The sequence below is a fragment of the Malaclemys terrapin genome, chromosome 1, assembly GCF_027887155.1.
Source record: "Malaclemys terrapin pileata isolate rMalTer1 chromosome 1, rMalTer1.hap1, whole genome shotgun sequence".
NCBI lineage: Eukaryota > Metazoa > Chordata > Testudines > Emydidae > Malaclemys > Malaclemys terrapin.
The window spans coordinates 126000210-126016222 of NC_071505.1; the positions used below are offsets into that span (position 1 = coordinate 126000210).

General features: G+C 42.0%; 1 protein-coding gene across 2 annotated transcripts in view; it reads left to right on the forward strand.

Annotated features, from left to right (window-relative positions):
• Nucleotides 1–16013, forward strand: part of FBLN1 (fibulin 1) — a 107780-nt gene that overhangs the window by 55136 nt on the left and 36631 nt on the right. The window contains exon 15 of one of the 2 annotated variants that reach the window (XM_054038335.1): nt 11794–12242. The exons of the other annotated variant lie outside the window; for it this stretch is intronic. Within the exon in view, the coding sequence (XP_053894310.1) occupies nt 11794–12148 (355 nt within the window). The 3' untranslated portion in view covers nt 12149–12242. Of the gene's footprint in view, nt 1–11793; nt 12243–16013 lie in introns of those variants that run through there. 2 annotated transcript variants of the gene reach the window in all.

Consider the following 16013-nt stretch of genomic DNA (forward strand, 5'->3'; position numbering starts at 1 on the left):
TTAGTTTGTTAGTGTTTGCATCAAAGTCTAAAGATGCAAAGTGCTATATAAGTGACATCGTGGGTATTAATTTTATCATTGCCAAATAAATGAAGAAAGAATGCTTTGTGATACAGATTCCTTATTTCTTTTTTTTGTTTAATTACATCCTAATTTATAAAATTCACTCATTTGTAATAGGCTACTAACATGATTTAGCAAAGTTCTATGGTTATGAAAATTCTTGGTGTCAAGATTAATTTAAAAATAAACATGACACACAAACGCACGTTGCATTCTTCTTTTAGTCTTTCTCCATTTGTCTTTCCCTTCCCATTTATGGGCTGTCAATTGTGAGAAGCATGTGAACAAGTTCTCTCTCCAGCCCACATTTCACTCTTACTGACTCCTCTTTCTGAACAGCCCATGATCTTGATCTTGCTTTTGCTTGGGTACTTCATACTGAACCTCCCTTAACAAACTTTTTGTTTCTGAATTGCATAACAGTTAGGGTCTCTGTGTGACAATTAATTCAAACATTGGTAATCGCACAGCCAAGGGAAAAAAATGGTTATGGCTGATTATCAGGAGTGTGCGCTAAATCAGGCTATGGCTAGCTATATATTATATATTTATTATTTATTATTATTATTATTTATTAAAAGTTATCCATCATTTCCCATTGTCAGACCCTTTTTTCAGATGCTTATAACTGTCAAACTTTAACTCTTTGGGCTGAAATTTTCCATGCCAGGCATCTTTCCAAAACCTTCAGTGTGAAGCAATTTCAGTCAAAATGGTTCAGCTGTTTCCAAGAATAAGGAGAGGGGGAGGAAATCATTGTTTTGACCATGTTAAAAAATAAGTCTGACCTTTTCTTTGAACAGCTCTAGCACTGCCACACTTTGGAGCAGGGACTTGAAATGTGTCAGGGATGTGCCTTTTACTATCCCCATGAGAATCCACCCAGATCTGGCCAAGTTATAAGCCTTTGAAAACTTGCTGTTCACACATGCTCAGCAGTGATGTCTTTGATTTTTAGCAGCTAAAATATCTGAAGATTCCATCCTCACTGAGCATTCTCCATCCCCTCACAGCAGTTAGTGCTGACCAGACTCTGCTTGCGCTCAGGCTACAGATGGCCTGAGCATGCTCCACCCCAGGGCTATAGCTGGAGGCTCAGAAGGTCTTACCTTGTAATGGCTGTTCCCAACCGCTTTAGGGTGAGATGGGACTTGAATTTAGGGCAAAGAGCCTGTATCTGCTGTGCTGTCAATGACCCCCCCCACACACACATTCACTCATGCCAAGGTGGCGTGGAGAAGGAAGCCATCTGATTCTAATGCAGATGGGAGAAAAAGCTTCATTGGGGGGGGGGGGGGGCCTTGGCAAAAGAGCAGATTGGGACAAGGAGTCTGAAGGGGTGTAGGAAGAGAAACTGTACCTGACTGGGTGAGGTGGGGACTGGGAGTGGAAGAGGGGAGGCTGGGACTGGGAGCTGAGGGGAGGAGATTGGAACTGGTTAGGCAAGAAAACTGGGGGGAGGTTGAGTGTAGACTGGGAGTGGAAGCTGGTGAGGGAAATAGAGGGAGTGGGGGAGGAGTGGGATTGGGAGTCAGTTGGCTGTGGGCAGGAGCACGCTGGGATCAGATGAGGAGTTTACAGGATTGAGCAACCAATCCTAGTTCTTTCCCAGTGATACTAAGAGACTAAGGTAGGATGAGGAACCCAGGGAGAGAGACTAGGACTGGGAGTCACTGGGTAGGGGGGAATGGGACTGGCTGAACAATGAGACTGGGAATTGGTATACAGAGGAGGAGAGTGAAATTCAGACAGCAAGCCCAGAGAGGGAACACCAGTACTGGCTGGGCAAGGAGATTGGGACTGAGATGAGAAGCCTTCAAGACTGGTGACTGAGACTGGGCAGGAAAGGAGAATGGAACTGGAACAAGGAGCTAGGGGTGGAGAAGAGACAGGGCTGGGACAGTCTGGAAGGGACAGGGCAGAGGGGGCCATGCCTCCACCTAGCAGCTGAGCAAGGGGGATGTCGCCGCTTCCAGGGAGCCCTCCAGGTAAGCGCGACCCAGAGCCCGCCTCACCCCATCCCGTGTCCCTGCCCCCTCCCAAACTCTGTTGCTGCTGCTGCTGCTGGGGGAGGGAGGCGTGGAGTCAGGTAGGAAGCCTGCCTGCCCCACCAACCCCTTCTTCCCCCCTGCACCAGCAGAGGTCCTGGGCCACACGCTGCCGCCTGCTGCTTCCCCCCCAGCACCCGGGCTGCCCTCCCTCAGGCCCCCACCGCCCACGTTTTAGTCAGGGGTATATAATAAAAGTCATGGACAGGTCATGGGCCGTGAATTTTTTTTACTGCCCGTGACTTGTCCGTGACTTTTACTAAAAATTAGGGCTGTCAATTAATCACAGTTAACTCACGCGATTAACTCAAAAAAATTAACTGTGATTAAAAAAATTACATGTGATTAATTGCACTGTTAAACAATAGAATACCAATTGAAATTTATTAAAGATTTTTGGAAATTTTTCTACATTTTCAAATATATTGATTTCTATTACAACACAGAATGCAAAGTGTACAGTGCTCACTTTATATTATTATTTTTTATTAAATATTTGCACTGTAAAAATGATAAAATAAATAGTATTTTTCAATTCATCTCATACAAGTACTGAAGTGCAATCTCCTTATCATGAAACTAACTTACAAATGTAGATATTTTTTTTTTTGGTTACATAACGGTACTCAAAAATAAAACAATCTAAAACTTTAGAGCCTACAAGTCCACTCAGTCCTACTTCTTGTTCAGCCAATCGCTAAGACAAACAAGTTTGTTTACATTTACGGGAAATACTGCCGACTGCTGCTTATTTACAATATCACCTGAAAGTGAGAACAGGTGTTTGCATGGCACGTTTGTAGCTGGCGTTGCAAGGTATTTACGTGGCAGATATGCTAAACATTCATATGCCCCTTCATGCTTCGGCCACCATTCCAGAGGACATGCTTCCATGCTGATGATGCTCAATTAAAAAAATGTGACTGAACTCCTTGGGGGAGAATTGTATTTCTCCTGTTCTGTTTTTCCCTCATTCTGCCATATATTTCATGTTATAGCAGTGTCGGATGATGACCCAGTACACGTTTGTTTTAAGAACACTTTCACAGCAGATTTGACAAAACACAAAGAAGGTACCAATGTGAGATTTCTAAGGATAGATAAGTGCCTTCCAAAATCTGAGAGGGATGAGGTGTGGAGAATGCTTTCAGATGTCTTAAAAGAGCAACACTCCGATGCAGAAACTACAGAACCCAAACTACCAAAAAAGAAAATCAACCTTCTCCCGGTGGCATCTGACTCAGATGATGAAAATGAACATGTGCCGGTCCGCTCTGTTTTGGATCGTTATCGAGCAGAACCCGTCATCAGCATGGATGCATATATTCTGGAATGGTGGTTGAAGCATGAAGGGACATATGAATCTTTAGCGCATCTGGCACGTAAATATATTGCGATGCCGGCTATAACAGTGCCATGCCAATGCCTGTTCTCACTTTCAGGTGATATTGTAAACAAGAAGCAGGCACCATTATCTCCTGCAAATTATAACTAAACTTGTTTGTCTGAGCGATTGGCTGAAGTAGGACTGAGTGGACTTATAGGTTCTAATTTTTTTCATTGTTTTATTTTTGAATGCAGTTATTTTTTTGTACATAATTCTACATTTATAAGTTCAACTTTCATGATAAAGAGATTGCACTAGAGTACACCTCTACCTCAATATAACGCTGTCCTTGGGAGCCAAAAAATCTTACCGTGTTATAGGTGAAACTGCATTATATCAAACTTGCTTTGATCCACTGGAGTGCACAGCCCCCCCCCCCCCCCCCCCCGGAGCACTGCTTTACCGCGTTATATCTGAATTTATGTTATATCGGGTCGCGTTATATCGGGGTAGAGGTGTACTTGTATTAGGTGAATTGAAATATACTATTTCTTTTGCTTTTTACAGTGCAGCTATTTGTAATAAAAATAAATATAAAGTGAGCACTGTACACTTTGTATTCTGTGTTGTAATTGAAATAGGTATATTTGAAAATGTAGAAAACATCCAAAAATATTTAAATAAATAGTATTCTATTATTGTTTAACAGTGCGCTTAATCGTGCGATTAATCACGATTAATTTTTTTAATTGCTTGACAGCTCTACTAAAAATACCCGTGACTAAAACGCAGCCTTAATTATGACCCAGTCTTTAATTACATGATCACATACTATTTTTTCCTCAGGACCCTTGCCTCATTAAGTGCACAGGATGAACTGCTCTGGGGATAAATCAGGGTTGCGAGATAAAGGAGGCAGTTGTCAGTAGGACCCCTGCCTCATTTTTGCAGAAGTTAGAAGGTGTAAAATAAATGAGACCGGGGACTCTGCAGGAAGAGAAAAGAGGATCTCATAATGAAGGCAGTTGAAAGATCCCATGGAGTACTGGATTCTATCCCTGCCTCTGTGTTCCTATGTGATGCTAGGCCAGGCACAGAAATTAAACATTTTGCACAGGGTCACTAATAGTGTGTTCCTTTGTTTTCTCAGTGCCTTACTAGAGACTTGTCTGATTTGTAGAACAGCTGAGCACTCACAGCTGCATCTGAAGTCATTGGGAGCTGTGCTTTGAACATATGAAGTACTGTATTATGCTAAGTACCTTGAAAAATCAAATCTAGTCATTTCAAATTGGGCACCCAAAATCAGGGCCGGCTCCAGGCACCAGCCCACCAAGCACGTGCTTGGGGCGGCGCCTGGAGGGGGGCGGCGTGGCGGGGCGCTCCGGCCCGAGAGTGGGGCCGCAACTGGGCTTGCCACCCTCCCCGCGGCGCTCCGGCCGCCGGGGAGAGCGGAGCCGCAGCGGGCTCGCCGCCCTGCCCGCAGCGCTCTGGCTGATCAGGGAGAGCGGAGAGCCCTGGCCGGGCTCGCCGCCCTCCTCTCAGTGCTCCGGCCGGTCGGGGAGAGCGGAGAGCCGCGGCGGGCTCGCCGCCCTACCCCCGGCACTCTGGCCGCCGGGGAGAGCGGAGAGCCCCGGCCGGGCTCGCCGCCCTCCCCTCGGTGCTCTGGCCGCCGGGGACTCTCCGCCCTCCCCCTGGCGCTCTGGCCGGTCGGGGATTGCGGGCCCGCGGCCGGGCTCGGTGCCCTCCTCTGCCGCGCTGGGGGGAGGAGGGAGGCGGGCGGGTGGCTTTTTTGCCTAGGGCGGCAAAAAAGCCAGAGCTGGCCCTGCCCAAAATTACTGGAAACTTTCTTCTCAAATCTCTCTGTGGTCCTCATAAGTAAAATGGAAATAATACCACCCTCTCACCACACAAGGGAGTTCTGAAGATATATTAATGTTTGTGAAGCACTCAGATATTATAGTGATGAGTGCTATAGAAAAAGCCCATGAGGGAATTAATAATTCTGTCTTCAGAGCAGGGTTTGACTAGTGTGCAGTAAATAAGGCCTAAGGCCACACACTGAATAGTGAGGAGAAAACAAAATATTGAATAGCTGATCATTCAGTGAGCACCATCTAGCCTATGCACTGAATGAGGCAGGGGTGACAGTTATTTTTTTAAAGTTTATGAAATTTTGGAAACAATTTATTGTAACATCACAAGAGTCAGGAAGCTGTAAGCTGAGCAAGTTAGATGGAAGGGCTTTTTAAATCAGACTGAAGTTTTTGGTTTTCTGTTTGCTTTCATAAAAACCTCTTTGCTTCCAAAGACTAACAGACATTTTTGGAGAAAGGACATCCTTGTTAAAGATTCAGTAACTCACACCTTGCATTAGTTGGAAGAGCTGACCATATGCATGTTCTGAGACACATGCATGTTCTGAGATACACACACCTTCCCCATCCCAAAGTCTTGCATCAAAACCAGGGCAAGCCAGATTTGATATGACTGATGCTTTAAAGGGACAAAGCAAGCAGAGAAAAATCTTTGTTTAAATGTCTTGTACAAGGTCAAACAAGTCCACGGCATAGCTGAAAGTAGAACTTAAGTGTTCTGATGGTTTGCCCTGTGTTCTAATTACATTACAAGCTTTTCCAGTCTACATTTGGCTCTCTAATGTATCTGGGCATTGTGTATGTATGAAATGTATCTGGCTCTAATGAGTCTGGCTATTATGAAACAACTCACCTAATGAGTTATTCATCAACTCAGTGTTGGTAAATGCAAAGTAATGCACATAATCCTAACTATACATACAAAATAATGGGGTCTAAATTAGCTGTTACCATTCAAGGAAGAGATCTTGAAGTTATTGTGGATAGTTCTCTGAAAACATCTGCTTAATGTTCAGGGGCAGTCCAAAAAACCCCCTATCAATGTTATGAACCACTTGGAAAGAGGTAGATAATAAGAAAATACCATAATGCTACTATATAAATCCATGGTATGCCCACACCTTGGATACTGCATGTGGTTCTGGTCACCCCATCTCCATAAAGATATACACCTCTACCCCAATATAACGCTGTCCTCGGGAGCCAAAAAATCTTACCGCGTTATAGGTGAAACCGTGCTATATCGAACTTGCTTTGATCCATCAGAGCGCGCAGCCCCCCCTCCCCCCCTGGAGCACTGCTTTACCGCGTTATATCCGAATTCATGTTATATCGGGTCGTGTTATATCGGGGTAGAGGTGTATTAGAATTGAAAAAAGGACAGAGAATTGCAACAAAAAACAGCTTCCATAGGAAAGAGATTTAAAAGACTGGGACTATTCATCATAGAAAAGAGATGACAAAGGAGGGATATGATAGAGATCTAAAAAATCATGAATGGTGTGGAGAAAGTGAATTAAGAAAGTGTTATTTACCTCTTTACATAACACAAGAACCAGGTGTCACCCACTGAAATTACAGTGCACTCCTTTATTAAGAATCACATCTGTCCCGAATGATTTGATTCTTATACACGGTTGATTCTTACAAGTGGAGTATTTTAGTTAGTATAGAAATGATTTTGTCCCAGTGGTTTCAGTCACTATATGCGGTTGATTCTTATATCAGTGATTCTTATAAATAGAGTGCACTTTAATAGACAGTAGGTTTACAAACAAACATAAGGAAGTACTTCTTCATTCCACACACAGTCAACCTATGGAACTCATTGGCAGGGGATGTGAAGGCCAAAAGTATAAATGGGTTCAGAAAAGAATTAGCTAAATTCATCGAGGATAGGTTCATCAATGGCTATAAACCAAGATGGTCAGGGACACAGTCCCATTCTCTAAGGCTTGGTCTACACTAACCCCCCAAATCGAACTAAGGTACGCAACTTCAGCTACGTGAATAACGTAGCTGAAGTTCGAAGTACCTTAGTTCGATCTTACCTTGGCCCACACGCGGCAGGCAGGCTCCCCCGTTGACTCCGCGGTACTCCTCGTCTAGCTGGAGTACCGCAGTCGACGGCGAGCACTTCCGGGTTCGACTTATCGCGTCCAGACAAGACGCGATAAGTCGAACCCAGAAGTTCGATTGCCAGCCGCCGAACTAGCGGCTGGGTATAGACGTACCCTAAGTGTCCCTAAATCTCTGACTTTCAGAAGCTAGGACAGGATGACAGCAGATAGACCATTCAATAAATTGCCCTGTTCCTTTCATTCCCTCCATTTAGGCCCTGGCACCTACCACTGTTGGAAGTCAGGATACTGGGCTAGATGGACCATTTGTCTGACCCAGTATGGCCATTCTTATGTTCTTTTGTTCTTAAGTAAGCTCTCTCGTGAACAGAGAGTGGCAGATACTGAAGAACCCAAGTTATTTCAACTAAGGTTGGCATAAACATCCTTTCAAACTCTCCACCCAAACAAACAAGCAAAACTTTTTTTTGATGTTATACTGTTTAGTGTTGTTTTGAGCTGAGTCTACCCCCTTGGTCAAACCATGCCCAATGTCAGGTGACTCTTCCAACTCAAATAGTGAAGACATGGGGATATAGCAACATGCTTGTGTAGAGGACTCTAACATGCCTCTATTGAGTGCAGAGATTGATATGCACCCTATAAACACACAAAAACAGAGCCAAATTTCAGCACTGGTTGTACCACCAGGTCCTTCATTCAGCATATTGATATGGGTTCTATTTGTGGAATAAATTACAGAGCCATAGATCCATTGCTGAGTACAAAGCCTTACATCGAAAGGATCTAGGTACTCTCTCATCAGTGCATGAGGAGTTTATGTACTTAACTCTTTTCATCATAATTGTATAAGTAGCCTTTGTATCAAGTGAAAGTGAGACTCAGAAACTAAGAACAACATAACAATTTCTCTTCTAACAATTTCCTTGATATAGAATACTTTATTATTTCCTTAAAAATAAAGTCTCTTTATTGTTTGGCAGAGGGTTTATTCTTTAAAGAACCAATATTTTGCCCATAAAAACAAAGGTCTCTGTAATGTTTATGATCAATGTTAAGTCAAGTAATATCATTTTAAAAGAAAAACAAATCTGAAACAGCGATCTAAAATAATTGAGTGGAACCAGGCATAGTTTTTTTGCAATATTTTAATAATTGTATGTTTATTTTTTCAGGGCCATGCTTCTAACGTAATTGCAGAGGTTTTCAGGAATTATAAAGAGCTATTCAGAACTGCTCCACTCTAGGCAGTTTTATTTTTGCTCTGCTACACCAGTTTTCATTTTTTCTCTGGTATCCAGATCCCTCCCCTTCTCCAACCCTTCCTTTAAATAGGTTCCTTAGTGTTTTTACTCACAGCGACACTTAGTGATAGCAGGATTCAATAACGCTATGGCCAGCTAATCCATAGTGCAATACCACAGAGTTGGATATACACCCCTGGTCTTGGTCTGCTCGTTTGCTAGCACTAGGTTGTTAAATTGCCCACTGTATGATTTTCTTCTACCCGCAGAAGGGAAGAATTTAACGTTGGGCCTAGAAAGTACATTGGGATTTAGATACTCATTGTTTACTGTTATTGTGGGGCATGACTCCAGATTGAACTCTGGTACTTTGAATGCAATAATATTTGCTAACTATTCTTTGCGGCTATTTGATGGAACGGTCAGTACACATTCACTAAACCCACAGAGAAGTTTGCAGCGTGGAGGGTGGATCACCAAACTATAAGATAAAAGGTCTTGAATTTTAAATAATTCTAACTTCGTAGCCACAGACATATGTCTCCACAAATAACATTTCAGAATCAGCAGAATGTCCTTTCAATAAGCTTTTTTTTTACATGAACTTTTATTTTAAAATTCATTTGACTTTAGCAGAAGAGTGGATCATCTGTATCCTTCTGCATGCGTATGCACGTGTAAATGCTTCCAAAAAGCCACCTGTATGAAGGAAAATTCTCCATGATTTCATACTTAGCATCTTACCTTTCTAACAACGTTTCCAAACAACAAAAACAAAAAAACACCAGATTAAATGCCATGAATTTTCTTAAGTGAAATTAATTGTGCGCTATGGAAAAAATGCAAAAACCAATATATAGTTTAAATATCATAAGAGCAGTCAGGCACAATTAGGCCTCAACTTATGCCTGTTCTTTACACACATGAATAAAATAAGCATGTGCAGGTTCTACCACTAGCCTGTTGGGTGATCTTGGCCAAGTCACTTTCCTCTCTCTGCCTTAGTTTCCCTATAAACTGGGGAATCCCGCAAAATTGGGATAATGATACTGACCTCCTTTTGAGCTCCAAAGATGAAAAGCTGTACATAAGAGCTAGTTATTATTATTATTTATCATTATTAAGTCTTTGAGGATTCAGGTTTTAGATGTAATTAAACACGCTTTGTTCAACAGGTTAGTGGCCTGTTGTGAACATGACTATACTGTGTGTTCCGGCAGGAACCCAGAATGCTCTTGATCTTGCTTTTTAAAAATAATTAGTCTGCCAACAATATTCAATCTGCATACACTCAAAGGGCCCTAAAATGCACAAGGCCATCTCACATTGGTGATGTGCAAAAAGCATAGTGTGGCTTGCTCAGAGATTTATGATTTATATAATCTGAGCCTGTAAGGAGCCTATTTGTTGCATCAAATAGGAAGAAATGGAGTAGGTGCTCACATTTCTTACCAAGCATTCAGTGGGACGAGGCAGGAAGCAAGTAATGGTTTTGTGCCTGAGCAAATCTTCAGTGGAGTGCAGCCCTTGCAAACAACATTTTTTGCAAATAAATAATGTAGTACTTATCAGCTTTGGAAGCATACACAGGACATGAGTTGCATGTTTTGATGGCAACGCACTGGGTTAACTCACTTAAAAACAAAAAACCCCAAAACGTGGATTTCATTTTCTCATTGAGTTTAGTAAATGTCACATATAATTTTACTTGATGAATGGCTGTGCATAAGATGAGCCTGAACTTTACTGCTGTATCTGAACAACCGCAAACTCTGCGGAAGTTAAATATCCAGAACAGAATATCACGTCTTTCCCCTAACTCTATCGCGGTCTGGAACAAAACCCTGGATCCTAAGATCTTGGACATGGAGAAGTTCAGATCCAGAACTGAACTTGGTGGTTTGGGTCTATTTTTAGTCTGAATTTCAAATCAGCCTTCATTTTAGGTGAATCTCTAATGCTATAAATACAGTTCCAAACCCACCAGATGACATATGCAGATTCTGATTAACATGTTAGCATACGATAATATTCCCCATTAGCTATGAATGTTAATGTGTATGCCCGTCTGTCATATTTTACAGGAGAAGCTTCACCTATTTCAGTAGCTGAAAGGAAAGAGATTGCTACCTTTGCGGGGAGCATGACTTGCAGTGCCCCTGGTGGGACTAGGGCCACCAATCCATTGCCACCCTGACTGGCCAGCATTTTGTTGTGGGCAGGATTGGCCCTGATTGGCAGATTCACGGTCAGATGGATGTGGTGTGGTATGGAGGCTGGGAGTTGGAGGGGGAAGAAAAAAAGCAGTCAGCACAGGTCTGGGAGACTACTAGCAACATACTGAGATTTTTCCCATTCATATTTCCTTTTGAGTCAGGTCTGTAAGTGTGAGGTTTATTGGTCCAGGGCATGGGCTGGAGAAACAACGTTATTGGGTCTGGTTTTTGGTGCCTGTTTAGAAATGTTATACATGGAGTTGAGCTGTTTCTCTTGGTTACACAGGGTAGCACTGATCACCCTGCTAGGATCTGGAAGAAGTTCCTCTTCAAAGTAAATTGGCCAAATTGTCATGGTTAGGGTCAGGAGTCTTCCTCTGCACTGCCATGAGTTAATAGACGTGATCTTGGGTGCCTTCAACTTTTGAGACTTTCAGAGAGTGGATACTTTGCACTTTCATAAAACCAGGGATCTATAAGGTATCTCAAGAACTTGGGCACCCCGAATTCACTAGTCACTTGGGAAAACATAGGCCTTTGTTTGCTAGGCATGAGACCACAAAACAAAAATCTACTGTTTTTGAAAGAAGCTAAGCTCTGTTAAAGAGGATCCTAGACAATTGAAGGCTAAGTTCAGATAACATTTCACCCATGGTAAGGAGTCTCAGACTCCTTTCTAGTTTAGCATATCAGTCAGTGTGAGGAAAGGGCAACTCTTCTAGAAGTGGTATAACTCTCTCCTAAAAACACAAACTACAAACAAGTGCATACTTATTTAATGAATGTCTGTTTGCATTATGATTGAGTCATATTGGAGAATAGATACAGTGTGCAAGTCAGCATATCATTTCTCACCCCACTGCCCCTTCCTTTGCTACCACGCTTGCTAAATGTACGTTAATCCTCCTCTTGTCTTGTGTTCTCACTTTTCTTGCAGTCGCTGTGAGCGCTTGCCTTGTAATGAAAATAAGGAGTGCCAGAGCCTGCCTTTGAGAATAACCTCCTATCACCTCTCTTTTCCTACCAACATTCAAGTACCTACCGACATTTTCCGCATGGGCCCTTCCAATGCTGTCCCTGGGGATAAAATTCTGCTGTCCATCATCAGCGGGAACGAGGAGGGTTTTTTCACCACAAAAAAAGTGAACAACTACAGTGGTATTGTGGTCATGAAGCAGCAAATCAGAGAGCCCAGAGACCTTCTTCTGACCATTCAAATGCAACTTTTCCGCCATGGAACTGTCAGCACATTTATTGCCAAACTTTTTGTCTTTGTTTCTGCACAGCTTTGATCCCTAACATGCAGGCATCGGTGGCTATTTTTTCCCTCTGGCTGTGGCTTTTTATTTTTTTCTTCAATTTTAATAAAGTTTTAATGTCAATTCATCTATTGCATGCTGCACGTGCAATTTATTTATCATTGTTACAATTCTCCACTTTTCTCCATCACTTAACATCTCAATGTGGGCTGTGTTTCTTATATATGGCACACATCATTATATAAGGGGCAAAATAGAGGTTCCTAGGGGCCCTTCAGTGCAACTTCTACCCACAAAGGATTGAGGCCATAGATAGCTTTTGTATAGCAGGGCAACTAGAACTTTTCTGAAGATGCACAGACTGATACATCTGGTTTCAGAACTCACCGGTGATTTGGGGTGCATCTGTGTTAAGGTTGTCCAAATTGGAACATCTTTAAGGCATCTGATTTTCAGAGAGTAGGTGGTTAACATGTTTTGAAACTCGAAGCCCTTTAAGGTGTCTTAAGTTATGCTCTCAAAAACGGAGTTGCTTTTGAAAATTTAGGACTTCATTCCCAGCTGGTATAAATCAGCATAGCTCTGTTGAAGCCAATGAGTCTGATTTACACCAGCTGAGAATCTGACCCTTAGTTTTTAAGTATAATACAAGCGAACCCCCCAAATGAAAGTTTTTAGGGCTGTTTCATCCTTTCACACATGGAACGTCCATTCAAGTCAAAACGAATGGTGGGAAAATAGCAACAATCTTGTAAGCGCATTTTGTTAGTAGCAAATAGTGAGCACCTCCCTACTCAAGTGGTTATATTCTGAAGTGTCTCTAGAGAAAAAACAAATTAAAAGATGTTTTGTTGGGTTCCATGTCAATTTTCTTTCTCTGGCTTCCAGATCAAAGCTGATAAAATTACAAGTGTAAAGAGCTTCCCCCCCCCCCCTTGCTAGCAACCCTGAAAAGCAAACCTGGATTCTGAAAGTCAAATCTGGTTCCTTTCCAATTCCGTATGATCACCAACAATGAAGAGGATGCAACTGGAATTTATTTAGCAATTCTACTGGTGCATGAGCCAGTAGAGACCCTAGTTCATTCTCCAGTCATTGTACTGACTCTGCAGAGCTAACAAGAATAAAACATTAACCGTACAGACCTGGGGGCACTGTCCACATATTTTAACATGATTGCTCAGTCATGGCCTCGCATTATCCCTGTCCTATCTAGATTGCTCCTGCCAGGAATAATTTGTGTGAGCATAAAATAATCCATTGTCACGTAAATACAGACACCACAGAACAGCAGTAGGGAGAGAACTTGGAACCTCCAGTACCAGTGTCACAAACCCTGACCAGTTGAGCTAAAGAAGTAACTATTACACGTAAGTTATAGACTTATATCCCCAAGGTGAGCCAACAACTAGATAAGGACATGATCATAACATTTAGCCAGTGTATTGCATGCTTCCTTAAGTAAAGCTTATCCCAAGTGTCTCACAGACGATCAAGTTCCATCGAACGTGCCAATTTGTAATGAGCCTGTCACCACATACTTATAAAGGTACAAGGGGCTACCAGTGGCGATAGAATCAAAACGTTACATACTGAAAGCACTAGCCTGTATTACTTAAGCTAAAGGAGTTTCTAATCCTACTGATAATATATGGCATCTACATGTATGTGGTTACAAGTTCATTACCTGGGCTGCTCCCCATGAGGCCGTAGTCATCTTGGCTAGAGACACAAAAATAAGATTGGTTCTGCAGCATTAATATATACTAATTTGGGGGGGAAATCAGGACAGTGCAAGAATCTGGCCCAAAGTACTGTAAAATGCTACAGTGTACTATCATTTTATTGTGTGTGCGTATTGAGCAAGTAATTTAAGAACACAGGGTCCACATCTTATGGCATTAGACAAAAGCTTTCATACTTAAGTTTATTTAGAACTTTAAAGTATATATAATTATATAGCACCATTGATGTGCGAGGCTCTTTCCAGATAAGAGAATGAAACAATGTAAAGAAAAATGACAACCCAAGAAAAAAGGAAAATATTCAAGGGAGCATTATTTACAAAATAATCAGAGCAACTGGATTTGTCTTTATTTTTATTTTATTTTTGAACAAGCGTTAAGGAAGTAGCAGATAGCGCTGGAGCTGAGATTTGTGATAAAGGCAAGCCAAAAGGAAGGACAGGATTTGAAGGAGCAAAGATCTTGGCACACAGGATGGAGTCTGTTCCAGACTTAATGGCCATTGTGGAAAGAGGCACAAGTAGGAGAGGAACACACAAAGCGTTTAGCAAAGTCTAAGATTGCGTGCAGGAGGAGTATGAGAAGGAAATAAACAGAAGGTAGTCGGAGCAATGTGCAGCTTTGAAAGTGAAGATAAGGAGTCTGAACTAGGCCCTGAAAGAAAGAGGTTGTCCCCAAAGAGACCTGAGGACAGAGATGGTGTGGTTAGAACAATAGAAGAGCATGGTGGCATTGGCAGCTGTAGTTGGGATATGTTATAGAAGTTAGCAGAGCCATCAGAAGAAAGGAGGTTAGAGAAGGGAATGTTAAGGTAGACAAAGGTGTGAGAGAACCAAAGTATGAACCTGAATTTTAGCAATGGGAACAGAGAAAAAGGGGAAGCAGCCACTTAGAGCCATAGGACGATGCAGTTAGAAGGGACCACAAAGGTAATCTAGTCTAATCCTCTGCCAAGATATAGGATTTGTTGTCTAAACCATCCAGCCACCTTTTGAAAACCTCCAGAACAGGAGATTCCATGACCTCCCTAGGCAGTGTGTTCCATTGTCCTATTGTTCTTACAATTAGGAAGTTTTTCCTGAGATTTAATCTAAAGCTACTATGCTGTAGTTTGAACCCATTGCCTCTTGTCCTACCCTCTGGGGCAAGAGAGAACAACTTTTCTCCATCTTTTTTATGGGAGCCTTTCAAGTATTTGAAGATCACTACCATGTCCCCCCTTAATCTCCTCTTTTCCAAACTAAACTTACACAGTTCCTTCAGCCTTTGCTCAGGGGGCTTGAATTCCATCTCTTTGATCATCTTTGTCACTTGCTCTGGATCCTTTCCAGTTTCTCTACATTCTTTCTATACATTCGTGACCAAAATTGGACACAGTACTCCAGCTGAGGCCTAACCAGCACCGAGCAGAGCAGTACTATCCCCTCCTATGACTTGCATGCTGTGCCTCTCTTAATGCATCCCAAAAGTGCAGAGAGAAATTGAGACATTCATAGATTCTCAGGCCAGAAGGAAACACTGTGGTTATCTAATATTACTTCCTGCATAACACAATCCATAAAACTTTCCCAAACTAATTTGTGTTTGAACCAGAGTGTATCTCTTGGGGAAAATAGTCAAGTTTGATTTTAAAATTGCCAGTGATTGAGAATCCAACACAACCTTTGGTAAATTGTTCCATTGGTTAATTACCTTCATGGTGAAAAATTTACTCCTTATGTTATTGAAAGTAAAGCCAGACTGACTTAGACACCATGATTCCAACCATGCAGGTCTCTGAAGGAAAGGACCATCTATATATATTATGCAATAGAAACCTCTAAAAAATACCTGATATAACCTTTTCACATATTGTCATGATTTAAGATCCGATATCTCCTTTTCCAAGCCTAGATACAAGTGTTGTGCCTTCTTGGAAATCTGGGAATTATTCCTCTTCTGTTCTACCCATGTGTGATAACTAGTCCTGATGAGCACTATCTTATTTACAACTTGGCATTGGTTTAATCCTGTATGATCAGTGTAATTTTGAAAGGGGAAAAAGAAGTAGGCATTTTTCTGGTAGCTGACTATTTTTCTTATCTGATCACCTGGGTATTATGGTGTGTGTGTGTGTGTGTGTGTGTGTGTGAGTGTGAGAGAGAGAGAGTTGT